Here is a 21,250-nt window from a genome sequence, read left to right on the forward strand (position 1 = left end):
ACAATAATCCCCCCAAAAATAGTAGAATTCTCTGCTATGGTCACGTTATTTTGATTTAAAGACTAAAGAAAGAAATGCAGCAAACATATTTGCTCGAAATTAAGCTACTTACTGTATTTTGTCTTGAGTTTTCAATTTCAGTCTTCTCTGAGCATTCACTGAGTCCCACATTACACGAATCCGTGGAAAATGCTACATTCAATCTCAAACTTGGTCAAGCCGATGAGGCAAAAAGACAAATCAGCGAATCTGCCCGCAATACAAAACGTATACAACATAAAACCTATAGGCTATTCAATCCACAATTTTCCCGAGTAACTAGGAGCGCCACCATGTTGGATTTTAACTTCTGTTCCGTTATTCCTGCTAAAAGCCGGACTTTGTTCTGCACGCTCGCGAATTCTCTCGCTGTAAGTAACACGGTGTAAATAAGAGGTTCATTCATTCTAAAGGAACTTTGTGAGATCGCGATGAACTGAAGTAAGTAACACATTTTTAGTGATTATAAAGGAAGCGCTATTTGCACTTTCTAGGCTAAATGTAATCCGTTCAGAATTTGAATGAAAATTTTGGTTTTCTTGCTGCAGCAGTTTCAGAGTGACATTATAAATCCCTCATTATTCACGAAAATGCGGGATTCATTTTCAAATGGAGAAAAATATCATTTGTCAAAATAGAAGTTCATTAAGCAAAATAAATATACACTATTAATAGAAATATTATCTACCGATTAATAGAAAAATATATGAATTTTCATGTCAAAATATTGTTTTAATGCGGTTGCAATAATTTATAAAAAAAACGAAAAAAAAAAAACGAATGACTAGTAGCCTAAATCTTGCAATTCTCTCACTGTACATTGCTATTCTTGTGGCAAAAACTTAATAGTTTTAACAGTTCTCTTAGTCTCTTCTGCTCACCATGGCTACATTTATTTGATCAGAAATACAGAATAAAACAGTATAGGCTAATATTGTTAATATTATTGCAAATTAAAATAATGTTTTTCTATTTTAATATATTTTAAAACATTATTTATTACTGTGATGCAAAGCTGAATTTTCAGTATCATTACTCTAGTCTTCAGTGTCATATGATCCTTCAGAAATATGCTTATTTATTACCAACTGGAGGAAATGAATTTTCCTTACATTAACACAATTAAATTACGGTCTAATGTGCTTTTGATAGCTTGAGCATAGCGTTTCTGAAATTACTACATATTCACAGTGCAATTATTCCACCCAGAATTGCCCAAATTGAAAAATATACTGACATCCAGCAGTTAATCTAGCAGTTAATTGCTCTGTACTAAAGTTATGGCCTGCTGGGGTTTGTGATTGGTTACAAATTCTCATCTATCAATATTTAGGACTGCAAGACATTATGATCTTTTAGTTATTACTATAAACATCGGCATCATTGCAACTAATTATGTTATTGACCACCATTCAAGTTGTTATTGACTGCCGCCTGAGAAATTAAACCTATTAATTCAAGGTGTCTTGAAGTCCTTCATTGTGTGAGAGTAAAAACCAAACAAAAACATTAAAACATTAAATTACATTCACAAAGGGTTCACAGTGCCATAATGTTAGAACAGCATCTGTGAGAAATGGCTGTGGTTATTCAGTCTCATACATAATACATAATAACAGTATTGTCCTGAGAAAAAGACCTGGCAATACTGTACTGGATAAAATGTACATGAGACCTTCTGCAGTACTGTCTGCAGTAGAAAATTCTGTCATCATTTTTAAATATTACAGATGCATATTACTTTCTTACATGGTAAACAAAAGAACTAATTTTGTTTGAATATTTTTCTAAAAAGTGGACTGGGTGTCTAAAGCTTAAAAATGAAGGGGGAACAATATAAACTTATATCTTTACTTTATAAAAATCAATAGTAGTACATTGTGTATAACAGGTTTTGTCAGCTGGCTACAATAGCTAATTTTATTTCTTAACTATCTACATTTAATAATGTCAGAGTTCAAGAACGCAAACAGGTGGAAATATTACACGTTTACCAGCGAGAGCCTGTGTGTCTGTATTTAAATAGTCTTCTAACCCTCTGGTACAGCCTGAAGTTCAGACTAAACAGCTCTAGAAATGGCTCAGAACATTATAGAAATCTCAATCTGTTATTATTAGAATACAGTTCTACAAAATTACTTGGGTTGACTGCACAGTACATGCTGTGAATTACACTTTGTAATGTACTAGTAATTTCTGAGTGAAGATTGTTTCTACACCACTTTTTTCAGTGTGCCTTATTTGATTTTAGATTTCAGATTAGCGTTAATTTTTTGGGGTAAACTAACTAACTTTTAAGAGTTACACTCAGTTATACAATGCAAGGAACTTTTTGCAACCATAACAAATGTATTACTAGCCGATTTGTTTAAACCCACATACGAGTCATTTAAATGCCAATTATTTGACTCTAGTCTAATCAAAGCTAAGCAAAGCAATTTGTCACCCATTTCTAAACTTTGATTTACCTGACTTAAACCGGGACAATGACTGAGCTTGCAGTACAAATTAGTTATTTGCAATGACTCGGCTGATTGCTTCTGGGAGCATGTTTTATGAAGAACCCTCAAGGGCACCACTCCACAAGTCCACATCCACTGAGTTTTTCACTCGCACACAAACCACCAACGCTTCAGGTTCTGTTGCTCTTGGTCAGTGAAGCCACCGTGCTTTTGCAAGTCATTGATTAATTGTGGTCATTAGGCAGTGAAAGAATGGCCTCACCTGGAGTTAGAGGTGGAAATCAACGGGAGATTAAAATTAATCACTCTGAAAAGCGACAGTACCGACTGTAGCCTGCGGAGAGCAGGATGCAGAGGAGGGAATGAGCGAATATCTCAGTGAAAGTGTGTAGAATGATAGTGGTTTCATTTTTATTCAAAAATACATCACAAAAATAAAATGAGGTTTATACATGATGTGCAAACCAAACAAATAGGAAGAAAAAAAGTTTATGTAATATTAGTACACAGGTTTTTAAAGAAAACATCTACAGTTAATAATCATTGGTTGACTCTTATTAGTAAGGAGAGTATCTCTATCTCTTTAAATGGCACTGTACAGAGAACCGGCCTAACCTCTACTGTAATGAAATAACAAATGGGCTCCATCCAAACAGAAAACAGATGATTCGGTTCAAGAAAGTCGATTCACACAGCAGTAAAGGTTTGCTGATCAAAGATCAGATTTCCATGTTTACACTGGCATTAGTCTCCATGTTTAAACAAGCTGAACTGATCCTGTAACTGCACCTTTCAAGCTTAATAAATAAAAGCCAGGGAAATCACAAGTACATGTGCTTTTGGGTAATGACAACATATGTATAATAAATGTTAATAATACCTTATCCAGATGGTGAATGATTAGCCTGATCATCTTCTTTTCCTTCATCAAATTCGCAGCCTGAGCGCCAACAGCCGTAAAGACAAACGCAATCAATCGCACCCAACATTACAGTAAATATATTTACACATTCAACAAGAACCCTGGTCAAAAGACAAGCAGATCATGAAAAGGCTGCTATTTGTGTACAACAGACACACAGACAGACAGCATATAGTTGTCAGCATACACAATACCCTTCCATGAGACCAAAACCAGCATTTATAAGAGAAGGAAAAAAACATCTTATTGTTATACATCTATCAATATATTGAATGTTTGTTGCACAGAAACTGGCAATAAATCATGTAATGTTAAATTTTGCATTACAACTCATCTTTAATCAAAATGTACTTTAAATTATGATAGTTCTGTAATCATTCACGTTTTATTTACTGCTGACATGGACCCACCAGTGACACCAGTTCATTACACCCAAAGTTAAAAAAGGCACAGTGTGAACCTTAGGGTGACCCTGTGGGATGAAATATACAGTAACCCAAACAATAAGAAAGACTGTTTCCTCAAGAATGATGACACTCACTGTGGTGGATACGGTGACTTGAGAGTGTTAAGACTAATCCTAATCAATAAAATATTCATAAACATTCAAAAGTCTTTTAAAAATCTATAAGCAAACAACCAATCAGAGAGTTGAGCACTAATCACTCTGACACGAACCGATGGGGGTTTACAACTGCCAAATGGTCAAAAAAATAAAATAAATTCAAAGAAGGTTACGAGTTCCAGTATTAGCTCATTTTCAGATAAAACAATCTCATGTTCATATATACACATCACATGTAAATTTTCAATCCAAACAAACGCGGAAACCAAAACCAACCCACATATTTTCCACAGACCTTTGAATACATTTTTACCCGGCTTTTGTAGCATAAAGAAATAATAATTGTCATAGATGAATGGTTTAAAGTTGCCTAAAAATGTTTCAAACTGATTTTTGACATTTTTGAAAAAAAGCAAAAAGAATAACAAATAGCTTGGGAGTTCTCATCTAAAACCAAGAGCTATGGGTTGTACTACATACATTTCATTTAGTTCAATGGGTTTCATTTCATCTCTGGAGAACACTTAATAGGAAAACAATTCAAGTGTCATATTCTATAGGGCCTTCTATTTTTAAAATGAAAAAAAAAAAACATCATGCATTATTTACAAAACAGGAGCAGGCGAATCAGTCACCTTTCCGCATCCCACTGAATTAAGTTTTTGTTAACATTTGTTGAAGTTCTGTAAGTCAAATTGTATTATCAGAGATGGTACAAGCCGAGTTCGACTCACTGCAGAGACCTTTATTTGCTCCTTCACAAATTCCACTAGAACAATGAATAGAATAGTGACAGTCAAAATGTGTGGAGAATGATCCCAGTTCAGCTTTACACAATGGAACCATCCCTGTTCTGGGCAGGGACCATGACAGCGATGGCCCCCATGCGGCTTAGGTTGGGGCCGGCCATTCTGCTGGGTGGGGGAATAGGGGCATGACTAGGGGGCTTCTCGTACTCTTCAGAGGGTATCTTGTCATACTGGGGCTTGGTGTACTCGTGCAGGTTGGAGGGAGTCATGGAGCCCAGAGAGGAGCGCTGGCTGCCCACACTGGTGAAACTGCGTGCGGTAGAAACACGACTCTTTGGAGGAGGGACATCCTCTCTGTGGGAGGGAGGGGAGGTAAAAAAAAAAGTGTTCAATCAAAACCTGTAAGGGAGTGAATAAGATTTACTTCTTGCATTAAAAAAAAAAAAAAAAAAAAACAAGGTTGAAAGATTTTTGACATTTTACAACTTAACTGTACCTTGTCATAAAAAGTTCAAATTACATCATATCTACAAAGGTTATATAATATATTCTATTACATTATTTACTGTTTTCTTTTTTGGTTGTTTCTGCATGTTGGTTAGATCACATAACTTTGTTGGTGCACCAAATTACTTTGATTTATGCAGTTTTGTTAATACACTACTGTTCAAAATTTGGGGTTAAGTTTTTTTTATATATTTTGGAAAAGTCTCTTATGTTCACCAAGGATGCATTTATTTGATTTGCAATTTAAAATAACAACTCTCTTTTTCATTAGTTTAAAATGTAAATTTTTATTTTTCTGTTTTTTTTTCCCTTCATTTTTTTTGGTTGAACGGTCAAAAAGAACAGTATTTTTTTGAATATTAAAAATTGAATCAATTTAATGCATCCTTGCTGAATAAAAGTGTTCATTTCTTAAAAAAAAAAAAAAAAAAGAACACTAATAACCCCAAAAAACATAACCTAAACTTAAATGTTTATTTAAAAAAAAAGACCAAGTAAATAAAGCAACATAACTATGCAATTTCCAAACCAAAAAAAAACAAGCTAAATCTCACTAAATAGTCTTAATAAAACAATTTTTTTTGTTGAGTTTGAAAGCACTGTTCATGAGGAAGTCGATTCAAACTAAAAAAATCATCTCCCTCTGCACCACAATAAAACTTTTACACAGGCAGGAATGGGCACAACGCATCTAGAATTGCAGCTGAGTCAAGATTTGTTTGGTTTGTTTTGGTGCTTTGCCACTCGGTCTCAGATTGGCTGAATAAGACGATGGATTTCCAGTGTAGCCCATCGGGCCTGCTCTTCCCCCATCCTACAAATGAACAAGCATTCAGCAGCAATAATCCATTATAGCACAGAACACAGCAAACGAGAGCGAGACAGCGGGGTCTCCTCTAAGAGAAGTGGGCTTATTTGGATAATCCTCTTTTGTCATGAACTATGTGAGGCAGCACATGGCTCCCAGACAGTGTCCAGCTCTGGGGTCCAAGGGGGGCCTAATACAGGGCCTGACCCACAGCCTGCCCCTTCTCAGAGAGGAATGCCATTTCAATAGATCGGGGAAGCGAGAGAGGGACAGAAGGGGGAGGCACTGACAGAGCAGGAATCGACTGAACAAACAAACGCACAGAACTGATTACACCAGCCTTTCATTTGAAGAGAAAAGGGGTAAGAGGGGAAGAGTGACGGCATCACTAGTCAGTTTCGCTGGCCATCAGCTTTGTTTGGTCATCAGTGAGCATAGAGGAGGCATGTGATTGGATGAAGAATCTGAGTGAATCACACAGACATAGGGACAGTGACATGTACCAAATGGCATCTGTGTCAAGAGCTCCCTTTCTCCTTCATTCTTGTTCCTTTCGTTATTAGGCTGAAAACCATTGTCTTCAGACAGTATGTCAGTTGGGAGAAGCAAGTGTTCTTATAATTCAGTGTGTGTCTAGGTGAATTACACTAACAGATGTTTTTCTAAAGAACTCCTCATTTATGCCATTAATTAGGGTCTTGATGGAAAAGGTTCACCTAGACATGCCTAAAAGTAACTACATAGGATTACAGTCAAGTGTGAGTGTAGTACCTGATCTCATAGGCAATCTCCTTCTCGTACTTCTTCTTGTTGCGGGCACGGCAGAAGCAGAAGAGGAGGAGTGCGAGGAGAATGAGAATCAGCAGAATGCAGATTACTACAGCTGCGATGACGCCGGCATTGTTAGGGGCTGCAAAGGGCCAGAGAGAGACTTTGAGATAAACAAGTTTAGAGTCTAAGACATTACCCATAAGCCCATTCACCACATCACTGTAATCAGATAATGAGGGAAAGACAAAGATGCATCACCTTGGATGCAGGCTGAAACTCAGACTTTGCTATTTTAATGTTTAAAGAGGAATAGGGAATGCTTATGAAGACTCACGTTGTGTGATATTGACCTCCACCAAACACTCTCCTGTTCCAACACGGTTTTTAGCAATGCATTTGTATGTTCCTGAAGCTGCCTCTGTCGCGTTCCTCAGACTCATGGTGCCCCCAACTGGATCTGTGCACAGCAGCAGACAGATTCTTAATTTTAACTGAGGCATCTGACAGTTATGACAGTTTATCAAAATTGTAAAAAAAAATATAAATAAAATTCTTTCCAGGTACATGAGTCAAAGGAACTTACCCAGCACTGCCAGGGGTGGCAGTAGTTTATTGCCTGTGGTTCTTTCCCAAATGTACTGCAGTGGTTGTGTGCCCTCCACAGAGCTACACCTCAACACCATATCTTTCCCCGCATGAGTCTGACCCTCTGCATAACATCTGGGTTTAGAAGGGCGCACTGTGGGAAAGGAAACAGGAAGAGGAGACGGTTAGAACAAAAGAAAATCAAAACTACTAAAAGGACCAGCAGTTTCATTGGAGCTATTCCACATGACAATTTGCGGACTTATCAAGCAGCACTATAAATCGCTCCAATCGCAAAGTGAAATTAATTAATTGTCCATAAATAATATTTAAAGATTTTATTATTATTAATATTATTATTAAGAAGCACAAGTATATACAATTAATGCATAAAAATCAAAGGCATAAAAATAATAATTTATAGTTGCAAGATATCATGATAAAGATTTATAAACATGTACAAAGTATATACTGTCTTATGCATATAGAACTAAGCAGTGTGAATGAGCTATTAGTATTATAGCAATGTTTTATGCATGAGACCATAAGTTTAGGCAAATATCTCAGAGGAAAATATCATAATTCCACTCTGACCAGCTAAAAGCTCAAATATCATCTCCCGTCTCACATATGGTGCATCACGGACATAAAGGATGAGTCCCTGAGGCCCTTCTTTCACACTCCACCCATATTCATTCTCGCTGCATCATAACTAATCACAGCATAGGAAGCCATGATCACGGTAATGGATACAGCTGCTGCTATTACAGGTGCTGTCAATCAACTTAATTAAAATCAGAAAGCAGTGGGTGTCAACATTCTTTGAGATAAAAGAGTGAACAAAAGCAGAGGAAGAGGGTGGGAAAGTGGCTGGGTATTTGTAAGACAGACAGCATGTGTTTTCTAAAGATATATGCATTAAAAACAGCAGGGTGAAATGAAATCTATGTATATAAGGTGGGAGGGAGATGTGGAAAGATAGTGAAAGATTGGATGGGGGAGGGGTGGAGAACATAGGGAGCTCTGTGTAGAAACCAAAGCCTGTACAAACAGACCCCTTCCTCGCTTGGCAGGAGATGACATGAGAATTCAAAGGCAAACAAAACTCCAAATTAAAACCAGGAGGAGACGACAGATTCAGAGCCCCACATAAGGATGGCAAAGAGACAGAACTAAAGGGAGACAGATTCCACACAAATAAAGAGGCAGGGGGCAAGACAGACACAGGAATGTCAATAGTTGCTCTCTGTGATTCCTCCCAACCTTGGGCAGGGTGTTGGCATTTGAGTCTCTATCGACATCATCGTTTGATAATTGAAGCTGTAAAAACAGATCTCTGGGGCTGCTGGGACAGAGGCTTAGAGACCTGAGGATTAACAGCAATTTAATAGGATGAGGGGTCAGAGCACAGCAGCTTCCTCTGACAGAGAAATTAAATGTGTGGTGAATGATGGACAGGTGGGCGGGAGAAATCAAGGTATAGACTGACTAATGCACGTGCTTAAACCAACGCACACATCTATACTAAAAATCCAAATCTGTTTCTTTGAGAAAGACAGTTTGTTATTATTAGACATTACTTTCTATAAAATGAAGTTGTTTTACAGCTTAGCAGTGTGACCAAGGCAAGCATGTCGGTATTCTGAGGTGATCACACTTGACTGGTCATAACAAATGCGAGAAGAAAAACAAGAATGAAAAAGTCAACTGCCCGATGCAACTCCAGAGGCATAAAGGAGTGAAAAGAAAAAGGTCAAGCACTTTTATTTTCTGCTGTCTGAGAAAATATGAATTTACTTTTTCCACCTTGAATGCTAGATAGTTCACCCTAAGTAAGAGCTTCTCTGTTCATTCAATCTGGGAAATAAATTATGATGAGACATGTTTAATTAAAAAATTTAAAACATTCCAATGAAAACCAATTTACAGTACAAATTACTGGGACAACAGGTCGCACATTGGCTAACATCTTTGCTCAACTACCAACAAAGTAAAAAGCCAACAAACACGCCAGACAAAAATAAAAGCTAATTCAAAATATGAACAAATACTATAATAGTATGTAAATAACAATACAATTTTAGAGCAGATGTCTGCAAACCCTTTAAACTACATGCCTAAACTCTACCTAAACCTATATAAAGTTGCCTGTTGGAGAAAGTGCTGAAAGTTGCTTGCGCCTACTAAAAGTGCTGTGTTTCTCTGAGGTGGCAATGTACCACATATACAGCCCCTTTAAGTGAATGCCCTTGGACTGCCATCTCTGATGGAGACGCGTTTAGTAAGGAACACACGCACACAGCCAGACAGCATCTGCTCTGAATGCAGGTACAGAGTCCCCGTGGTCATCAGCGATAAGATGAGGGTGGACAATGAAGGGAACAGGCGAATAGAGAACAGCTGCATTCATCAACTGCTGAGAGCACAACCAATCTGTGTCCTTCCATCTGTCTTACTGTGGTCCACCTCCAATCACCGGGTCAGCTCTTTCCAAACAGTCCTTCACTTTAATAAATTAGTGGACTTTAAGTCCGATAAAGTCTTTTGCCTAACCAATTACTGGTTCATGAATTGACACTGATGTCAGTGAACCACTTCACCTTCACTTTTTTCACTTCGACTTTCGATTCTGAATACCATAGTAAAAACTAAATGTAACTGAACACTCCATTAAATAAGATAAATAATATAATAAAATATATAAAGTACATGTTCAAAAGTGTGGGATCTTATGCTTACCAAGGCTGCATTTATTTGATCAAAAATACAGTAAAAACAATAATATTGTTAAGAAATTATTACAATTTAAAATAACCTTTCTATTTTTATATATTTTAAAATGTAAATTATTGTTTTTATGTAACTTTATGGTTTTAATAGACCAATAATTTTGACAATCCTATTCATAATAAATAAATAATCTTTCTGGCTACACTGAAAAATATTAGCACACCACACAGATCCCTTGGTGGATTGTCCATTTAATACTGGGATTTCACCTCTATTAAAAACTTTTTCCCTGTTCTTTTTTTCTTCTTTTTCCTGATTCGTTTCTATTTTTAATCATGCATCTGCAATGCAAATACACATCTCGTTTGTTTGGTTATTGAGTTTCGGGAAGTGACGTCACGTCACTGTCATCATAATGTTTGGTGAGTTGCTTCTGATGGCTTTGTTTGGCGTTCATGTTTGCCTAGGGTGTTTCTGTGTTGGCACTAGTCAACACAACAAGGAACAGGTGATATTTCACACACGATGCAGCACTGATATCACACTTGCTGTTGACAGCGATCAATGCATACCTTGAAAGGTATGTCAGAGGGCCTGTGAAATCAAACTTTATTGTGCATTTATGGTGCAGATCAATACATCATCACTCAGGACTTTCCCTTAAGTTTTATAGCTCACCTTCCAGAAGAAAAGAAAATAAGAATGGAGAGTGTTTCTCAAAATAACACCAAATAAGGCAAGCATTTTTGTATAAACCGGGTTAGAGATTGGTTGTCGAGATAATTTATTTAGCCAAAAGTGGCATTTACAAGCTAATATTTTTCACTCACCCATGACGGTCAGGAGGAACTTCCTGCTGCTGATACCAGGAACCTTCTTCACCTTGCACTGATAAGTGCCTGTGTCTGTGGCTTTCAGACCCATGATGTTCATGGAGGCATCACCGTTTTTAGGGTCAGGGGAGTTGAAGTGAACTCTTCCTTTAAGAGGTTCGTAATAGTGTTCAAAGGCCCTGTCACCTGAGTACACAATCACCTGTGGGAAGGAACGAGAGATGACAAAGCAAAAGAGAATCATGTTTTAGTAAGTGTAACTCATGTATTGGTGAAATGTTACTCAACATTTCAGTTTAACAACTGTGGGTGGGAAAAAGTGCAGTTTATATGCATCAGTGAAAGGTCAAACTAATGATCACATTCAGACCAAAACCTAATTTTTCTGCATTTGAATGTCAGTTGGACAAAGACAAACACAGTGCTCCCTCTTATCTTAAAAATGTCCTTCAGTACAAGTGAATTATTTGCCCTTTCAATGTACAACCTGAACAAAGTATTCGTGTTAGGCTACTTTAACACCTTCTGTCACCAGAATGTATATTTTAAATGAGCCAATCATCAATACATGCTCATCTCTCACAATGCTACATCGTAAGGGACAGTACAGGTCTGTTTCTGGCTAAAAGACATACACACTTAGTACAAACACAGATAAAGACATGCACAGAGTGTTGTCACCCATGAAGGGAAAATATGGGATCCATTCAACAGACCCCATCCCCACCACATCATTTCCATGACGACGGAGAAGCGACGGCCTCCCATGGCATCTTGAAAAAAATAATACTAATAAAGGGATAGGGACAAATGCCTGAAGCAACATACAGGCACTATGACGTACTTCAATTCAGAAAGTCAAAACAAAGTCTGCTCAAGGCAGAGAACAAAAGATACAAAATTGAATTCCGAGACAACAACTGTTACATCACATGACTCAACACAGAAGAAAAGATATGTTGCTATTTTCATTTCATCAGAATTTAACAATAGTTAGTCTTCACTATAGGGTCAGTGTGCAGTTTCACCGCCATCTACAAGTCAAGTCTTCAAGGACATAGTGTGACTTGTTCAAATCAAAGTGTGCATATGTTTACTTGTGCGTCTTGTTTACACTCGAGTGTATGCCTGTACGTATGTGCACTTCCTCCGGGGCCACATCAGGCTTGTTTGAAATGCAAAGCAGCACTGAGTCACCTGTGAGATCAGTCTGCTTTACAGCCCAGACCATTTCGGAAGGCCTGCCTGTTTACATCAGTGTCTACCCTCACTGCACAACCACAGATGCTGCTCTGACCCACAGTATCTGCTACTGGGAACTAGTACATGCCAACTACCACAGCTTTTACACAGGCAATCATATACTACTATAAAGTACCCTATTTACCCCTGTATTTATAAATGACTTGGCGTTTCCCTGAAACAATTTTAAATATTAACGCATAGACACTAGTTAGTTAAAAGGTTATTTAGGCATTACTTTAGCAAACTTTATTTTATTCCAGATGGATAAAATAAAAGTCCTTACCCTTTTATATTGTATATTACTCAGAAATACACTAAAGTCCAAATGCTTTTTAAAGAATTAAATGCTTTTGTATTTAATTGATCAAAAGTTAAGTAATTTATCTTCTCACAAAATGTTTCTATTTCAAACAAAATGCTGTTCTTTTGAAATTTCCATTCATCAAGGAATTCCGAAAATAAAACCTACCACAGTTTCCACAAAAACATTAAGCAGCAGAACTGTTTTCAACATCGTTAATAAGAAATGTCTCAAATCATCATTTTAGAATGATTTCTGAAGAATCATTTGACACTAAAGACTGGAGAAATGATTCTGAAAATTCAGCTTCACTGTAAAATAACTTATTGCGTTGTATTTTATGGTCAACGGATATGTCCGTAAAATTACTGGATAATTTCCAGGCAGAAAATTACCAGTACATTTTTTACTGACCTCAAACTTTTGAACGGCAGTGCATGTCATTACATAACATTTTTCACATTACTCAAATTTAGTATTAAATGGCATTTCATGTTGATTTAAACTGTTCAAATTAACTAGACACCTTCTCTCTGACTCACAAATACAGATATGAAAACACACATTTTCCAATCAATGCAAAAAACAGCAACTGGGATACTGCAAAACAAAAAAACTTATCTCCTTTTCTATATGTAAAAATGCAATGATAAAATCACTGCATGCTGACTTGTTTTCTAAATAATGCTTTTGTTTTGCATTTCCCATTGTCCCTCTCAGACTCAATCACAGCAGGACTATTGTGCAACTGCAGGTGCCGCTTAAGAGATTATGGAGCCACAGTGCATGTACAGTGAGCGTCACCCCCAATTCCCATCCATTCTTCAATATAATGCTAACACTAATGGCCAATGCAGTTTTGTATGGAATTCGTCAACTCGTCAACAGCGTCCCACAAACAAGAGAATCATTCACGCATCACTGTGTCCCAAAGACCTTCACAATGAATACAATCATTGAAAATTGGGTTCTGCATTCAAGGTTGATTCATTGCTTCAGTTCTTGCACTTAAAAAAAAAAATAGGAACTGTTGTTGAATACAGGATTCAATAGGAAAATACAATATCAAGCCCTCTTTCATTTTTGATCAAAAGTGAGAGATGAAAAAGAAGGGATGTGTCCAAGAGAGACCAAACACTGATAAGTCAGTTGGTCTTTGTTTATAACTCCTCAATAATTTATTGACTCATTTAGTAGCTTTTCAAGGCCAATCAGTGAAGGAAAGGGCAAAAATCCTGTAAAAACAGAAATATTATTACAACTTAGTATAACATATTATTACAATTTAATATAACAGTTTTCTATTAATATGTTAAATGGGTGCCCAAATAATTATTGATATTATCAATGTTGAAAACAGTTGCGCTGCTTAATATTTTTGATGAATATAACATCTATTTGAAATACAAATCTTTTGTAACATTATAATATGTATTTACTGTCACTTTAGCTCAATGTAGGGGTGGGCAATATGGCAAAAATTTATTATAAATGTTTTTTTTCAGGAAAATCAAGATTCTATCACTATTCTTTGTCATGTTGGTTTAACCATTTTGCAAGTTGTCTGAGCAGTACAGCCAAACTAATTTCTCTATTTTAAAAACAAGGCCTTGGTAACAATATATAAAATAAAAAAAGAAAGGCAAACATTTAGGCTAAAGTGGACAAAGATAAAAAATCTTTGTCATTATTTACTCTTTGTTATTAAAATAATAATAATAAAGATAGACATTACAAATACACATAATATACAAATAAAACTCAGGTACAGTATGTGTATTTAGCAGTATCATTCAAGAAATGGAATGAACAAATACAAAAAAAAACACTATACACACTTCACTGTATAAATTATACATTGATTCATATTAAAGCAACTGTATTAAAGTTATTCAGTCAAGAGCAGCGAGTGACTTTTCTCTTTGTGTTTTGATGTTTTATTAACATTAAAGGGATAGTTCACACAAAAATTAAAAATCATTTAGTCACTGACTCTCAAAGTTGTTTTAAACCTGAATGAGCTTGTTTCTTCTGTTGAATGTAAAAGTTTTGAAGAATGTAGGTAACCAAACAGCTGCTGGTCCCCAGTGACTTCCATAGTATTTTATTTCGTACTATCAATGTCAATCAGCACCAGCAACTGGTTTAGAATCTTTTCGATTCAAGTTCCATTTGCAAATTACCATGCCCTCACACAAAGGGTCATAAAAACTCCCCAGTATCTCAAAACTCCCACTTGGGACGTCAGCCTCTCTCATTGGACAAGCCCATCTTGAGAGGCGTGAATCTTTGCAGACTTTAAAGGCCGCACTTCATGTGACCCGCCCAGAGTCGGTGGTTTGGTTGAATTCTGAGAAGATGAAGATGTGATAAAACGCTCCAGGAACACCCTAAATTCGTGCCAGGCTTCGGCCTCGACCTTTCCATCCATCAAGATTCTCTGACTCAAAACTGGTTCTCTTTCATCAACCAACTTCAGCAAAGATCAACTGGAACCTTCAAATTACATCAAACCTCTCTTTTAGACAGATGAGACTTGCAAGTATGTTTATGTAGTTAATAAAGCCTTACTTATATCACATTTGACGTTGTTCATTGTTTGCTCATAACTGGAGTCACTTAATCATGCAGATTTATGCTACAAGCTCTTTGTAGAATTGTACAGTAAGAAAGTTATTTCCCTTAACCAGGAAGCTCTTAGAATTGACAGACAGTTGACCCTGAGAGGTCAGCTAAATATCTACAGCGGATCTAAATATTTATAATTAATTATAACTAGTTATGATTAATTATTCATATTTCCCATGAGCTGATTCGCTACACCACATTCTTCAAAATATCTTCTTTTGTGTTCAGCACAAGAAATTAATACAGGTTTGGGACAACATAAGAGTGAGTAAATAATGACAGAACTTTAATTTTGGGGTGAACTATCCCTTTAATTACAAACGGCAGCATTTAGTCTGCTGTCGCTTTAAGAGCTGCATGCATCTAATATAAAAGCACGCATCTGTTTTTCTCTCAACTGTTTACTTTCACTTTAGACATAACCAATTGTAATAGATAAACCTTGTGTGTTTTTGACCGTATTAGCGTAATCAGACGTGAAAGATAACTTAGTCCAGTAATCAGGCGCTGTTTGACAGGTTTTTTAGCGTGCGCGACGGAGGTGCCAGAACTGCAACTGATAGAATGTGCACTGTAACACGATACTACAATCTTTCTTCAAAAGCAGATCACGGAGACATTTTAATCATCCATGATCAAAAATCGTGATATTGCACACCCCAGGTCAATGCATCCCTGCCATTTAAAAATATATAATAATAATAATAATAATAGTTTTATAAACTGATAGTGTAAATTAAAATGATCAGAATTGGACAATACAAGAAAGCCTTCAAAATAGTTTAATACTACTATATATAGGCCATGTTTGCCATTTCAAATGCAATACAGCTTTAGAAATATTGTGTGACTATGTAGATACTAGGGCCGGGTAAAAACAAAAAAAAATAATAAAATTCTTTTTTTTTTTTTAAAGTCTCGATTTTAATCAATTCTCATTTTTACGAAATTATTCTTAAATCCCGTCTCATGTAATAGCTTGTAAACAATATATGTCACGTAACGTCACATTTGTGGAAAAAACAAAAAACATTCGATGACCATGAACTCGTTAGTCAACTAAAATGAACTCTAGAGAGGAGCATTTTGCTTAATATATGCACCATATAACATATTCATTATAATTTTTACTGTTCTCCGATATTTAATTTATGTTTTGAATAAATCCGTTTTAAAAATTTTATGACAGCCATCATTTAAATGTTTAGTTCAAAAAAAAAATGGAGTAGAAATATAATTATGTAATTGTAATGTTAGTATAACTTTATTAGTTAATGTTAGTATTATAACTTTATTAATCAAAACAAAATCTAAATCTATTAAAAAAAAAAAGTTATTGAGTGTAATTTAAGTGTTTGTATACAAATCAGTTAATTTTAACCTTCAATATTATAGTAATGTAGTACCAACTGATTCTCACGTATATATATTTTATAGCATTTGAGAAATTTTTTTCCTTGAGAAAATTTGAAATGTGCTGTACATGATATATCCAAAACAATCAATATCAAATCAGAACCAAATCAAATCAAATCGCAAGCTTGTAAATCAAAATAGAATAGAATTGTGAAATTTGTGTCAATACCCAGCCCTAGTAGATACTGTAATAATAGTTGCCAAAGCAAGAGTATAACGCCATGAAAAAACATTGCAAAGAACTGGGGCACAATAACAGTTAGAAATTTCTCCCAAAAAAAAAACAACAAAATGAAGCAGTCCATGTCCAACCTTCAACTTCTTATAAACCATTAAAAACGATTAAATGGGTCAAAGACAAATTTCAAGTCGTGGGGCAAAGCCTAGCAGAACAGAGGGGGAAGAGTGCAGATCTATGCCCATGAGGACGACCCAGCAAACAGCAAACTGAGCAACTGAGGGGAACAGAAATGTGAGGAGAAAGGGAGAACGATAAAAATAGAATGAAAAATTAGGTGTAGAACGACAGAAGAAACGAAGGAGCTTTGAGAAGAAAAAATATGGAGTAGAGAGAGAGCATGTGTGAGAGAGAGGGAGATAGTAAGAAAGGTGCAAGAATACCATTGAGATCGGCCACTGAGGGCTTCTGACCCAATTCTGTCCCCAGCTAAATGCATAATCTCTGGAGAGAAAGAGTATGAGGTAATCTCTGCATGTAGGGGCTGCAGCAGACAAGCACACACATATCTGGCCTCTTACTCTACCTGCATGCCCAGTGTTAGGGCAAAATCAGCCTTTTGTAAGGAAATGCGAGATGGTTTAATTATGGTCTATATTACAGAGATAGCATTTGTGTGGATGCAGGGGGAAAAGCAGTGCCTCTGCAGACCACAATTCATAGGGAAGCGCAAGCACTTTAACACACAAAACATCAATACATAACATCAATTAACAGCTGCCAAAACCAATAAAACTCAAATGCACATCAATGTGAGTAAAACCATAATATGATCCTTTATGTAGACCCATACACATATCCATGCAGGGAACAACTTTACAGAGCACTAAAACAACAGGGCACGTTCATAAAACACCCATTGCAGTGTGCTGTGTTTCACTCTGACAGATGTGGCACTCACAAACCAGCACCTGCTCGCTGCAGATCAAAGCAGGTAAAATGCATAATCAAAGGTCAACCTTCAAGGACGATCACACCACCAATACTTGACTTCTAAATGGATCTTAACTGGGATGCTGACTAAGTATCAGGGGTGGGACAATATATCGATATGGCGATATATCGTTGTCCTTCTCCATAATATACGAGAATCGATATCTGGCACCAAATATCAATATTTTAATTACTACAATAAGGCACTCTATATAGATTTCCCTGCTCCCAGCATCTAAAAATGCGTGGAAATCACGGTCGCGCCATTTCCACCTTCTTTCCAAAGCATTCTGAGCAACCATGAACCGAGTTCTCTATGAAGATGGAGAAGAGGGAGGAATCGAAGGATAAACAGATTTCCAGCCACTGTATTAGCTCTACTGCTATATATATATATATATGTTTATGGAAATGAGAACTAAAAACTGCCCTGGAACAGCTATCAGCATGGACCATAGGCACCGATCACATTATTATTGCCGAGCGCTTATTCAGTCCATGAGTAGCCTAACCTCTCCGCTCTGATCGCAGGTGGATTTCCCTCACTATATGAGAGAGCGCCACCGGCGCGTCCAGTTTTATGTAAACAAAACGGGATGCTCTCCCTCTCTCTCAGGTAATACAAGTGAGCGTTATGCAGTGGGTACTGACCGGCAGAAACATAAATCTGCACTTATGGAATGGACAACGAAACAAAACCTCATCAGAGCCGCATGTACTTAACATGTTAAATTTGATTTACAGAACTTTTGTGCTGTTTTCTAACAGTTTGGACTTGAATAAAGAGAGAAAACTTGCACTTAACCTTTTCACAGGCATTTTGTTTTCATAGTTAGACAGATATCGTGATGTATCATTATAGAATTGTCTAGCAATATATTGATTATCGCAGAATCGCTGTATTGTGATATTATCATATCGTGAGCCATGTATCGTGATTCGTATCGTATCGTGAGGTACCCTGCGATTCTGACCCCTACTAAGTATTGTTGTTTAATCGTTTGGGATTCAAAGTGTGGTTTTCTGATTAAAATTGTGACCCATTTAGCGGCCAAATATGTTGTGATTATATATCAATATGACTAGAAAATAACAACTACAACAATTATTATTATAATTATTAATACTATTAAATATAAATAAAATAATAAATATTACTATTATTATATTTCACTGTAAAATAAAAAAAAGAAGTCTTTAAGAAAAATTATGCAATAATTTTTAATAAAAATGTACCTGTAAAATTACAATACTAATATTTCTGGCTATCTTCACAGGGAACTATTAAAGCTTCACTTTTGTTAACAGCAGCCACTTTAGAAGCACTTCTAATTAAAAGTTTGAGAATATGATTGGCGAATATTGCATTCCCAAATGCATGTTTCAAGTGACCCAAACACAAAGACGCAAAAATTTCCTGCGAACATCTGTGACACTGAAAACACCGGATCATGAGCTGCTTGTGCATGAACATCAAATTAAAAATCGGCGGTAAACACAGAGTATTTCATTGCATTCATCGTCATGTGCGCTCGTTCCTGTTGGTGTTGTCAATCTGGCAACCTGCGTGTGCGTCAAGTCTGAGGAGAAGGGGCCGGGTGAAAAAACCTGCTCCAATATTTTGAATTTGGACTGCAATACCTAGTTCAACCACTAGTTGTCAATCCTACATACAGCACCTTTAAGGCTGGAATCCACTACACGACTTTTAAAATCTGAACAGATTTTAAAACACTGGCCATCATACATTTACCGACTTGGTAAATGTTACAGATGAAAAACTGGCCATCATACACTAAACGGCCAAGGATCCCACACTACCAGACTTTAATTCCGATCACAACAAACTCGCACAATCTGTCAACTCGAATCTGCAGAATGGCTCTGACTTCTGGCAACTAACGTCGACTTCTCCAGACTGAAAATCGGGGCAAAAATCATATAGTGTATTCCAGCCTTTTGGCTAGAACACAGTGTATGAGTGTGGATGTTGACGACGCTTTGCACAACAGAGGCAGTCAAACTAGTTCTGAGAGTTTGTTTTTGCTGATAACAAGAACTTGTGACAGGAAGAGAGGCAACAAAGCACAAGGGACAAAGTCAAACTAAACCTCCCAGAGGCTTTTGAATAATGCAGATATCAAATATGTTTTCACCAAGCACATAAATATACACTCTTTCACATAGACACTAACCTTATCTCATAACTTGATACACAATCACATTGTCTACTCACCACTTTCTCTTCTTTCTGGTTGTCAGAGGGCTGCAGGCTCCACTCAATGTCCAGAGGACCAGAATCCTCAGCAGAGAGAGTAAACTGACAGTCCAGCTTCACAGTCTCTCCACTGGCTTTCTCAATGGATGTGGGGCTAGTGGAGGTGATCTGTAGTCCACAGGCAGAGCCTGAAAAGAGGAGAAACGATAATGCTTTCAAACAGTAATGAACATGCCGCATACTATTTTCAAAACTAATCATTTTAGTTAAATAAATAATTAATAATAAATAATTATTAAATAATTTGTGCGATCAGCTTCTTTTGTAAACGTGTGGACGGATGTTGTTTTCACATCACTGCATGGTTTGGATCTGATATCAATACAGAAGTTATAACTCAAAGCCTGTGAAATGCAGCATCCTTGAGACAATGACCAAATTCTGTGGTCTGAGAAGATATGCTTGGTGAATAGCCTCATTAGAGCTGAAGATAAATACATCCGAGATCATCTATTCTTGGAATGAACTTAATTTAGTAAATGACTTCTAACAGAGCACACAGCAGTGGGGCTCTGTACAGCAGAGTTCAAGAATAAGTATAGACATTAGATAAACCACAAAAAAGCATCTATCGTCATCATACGTTATCATTTTCTAACAGAATCCAGACAGGCAGAGGCACAGTTTATAAGCTCCTCTTGATTGATGATACATAGTAAAATCCATTTCTTTACTGTCAGGAACAACCAGCAATATGCAAGTCATATGCATGTATATCTGTCTATCTTCAGCATTGGATTTTTACACTGGATATATGCAAGCATAATAAAAGACCAAAAGTCATTGTAATCAAGTACTGAGTACATGCGGGATGTTTCTAAACAAGTTTCAGTGAGTTGACTCCGCCCATATACATTCATAGTGATGCAGAGCTGAAACTTCAGAACAAGAAAGTCCAGTTTTTTGAAAACAATTAGAAACAGGTGGAGTGCCATTCCCGTAGAGATCAGAATATTGTAGAGGACGCCTCTGGCTACTAATCAGAGTTCAGTCCCATGAGGTTCTGCTCTTTCGTTACAATCAAGGGACTGGTTGTTGATCAGCTTTTAAATTACATTTCACACAACACAAACAGTTGAATGAAGCTGCAGGGTGTGTTGCACCGCATTATATAAGAGAGAATCGTTTAGATGTCACACTTATGACAGTGTGTGAATTTACCTTGGGTATCACCGCTGCTTTGATTTGTGGGGTCGAAGAATATTACGAATGTGTATCGCACAAGGAATACTGATTCAAA

General features: G+C 36.7%; 1 protein-coding gene across 1 annotated transcript in view; it reads right to left on the reverse strand.

Moving 5' to 3' along the window:
* Positions 1-3,236: 3,236 nt before the first annotated feature.
* The window catches only part of LOC107555150 (coxsackievirus and adenovirus receptor homolog), a 53,500-nt gene continuing 35,486 nt past the window's right edge, over positions 3,237-21,250 (reverse strand). Inside the window, exons 2-7 of the mRNA XM_016237850.1 lie at positions 19,969-20,138; positions 10,969-11,173; positions 7,407-7,562; positions 7,158-7,280; positions 6,824-6,962; positions 3,237-5,091 (exon numbers count right to left, since the gene is read on the reverse strand). Coding sequence (XP_016093336.1) covers positions 4,818-5,091; positions 6,824-6,962; positions 7,158-7,280; positions 7,407-7,562; positions 10,969-11,173; positions 19,969-20,138 — 1,067 coding nt within the window. The 3' untranslated portion in view covers positions 3,237-4,817. The remainder of the gene's footprint in view (positions 5,092-6,823; positions 6,963-7,157; positions 7,281-7,406; positions 7,563-10,968; positions 11,174-19,968; positions 20,139-21,250) is intronic.

This window comes from Sinocyclocheilus grahami, unplaced genomic scaffold (genome assembly GCF_001515645.1).
Source record: "Sinocyclocheilus grahami isolate Dianchi unplaced genomic scaffold, SAMN03320097.WGS_v1.1 scaffold526.1, whole genome shotgun sequence".
Classification (NCBI taxonomy): Eukaryota; Metazoa; Chordata; class Actinopteri; order Cypriniformes; family Cyprinidae; genus Sinocyclocheilus; species Sinocyclocheilus grahami.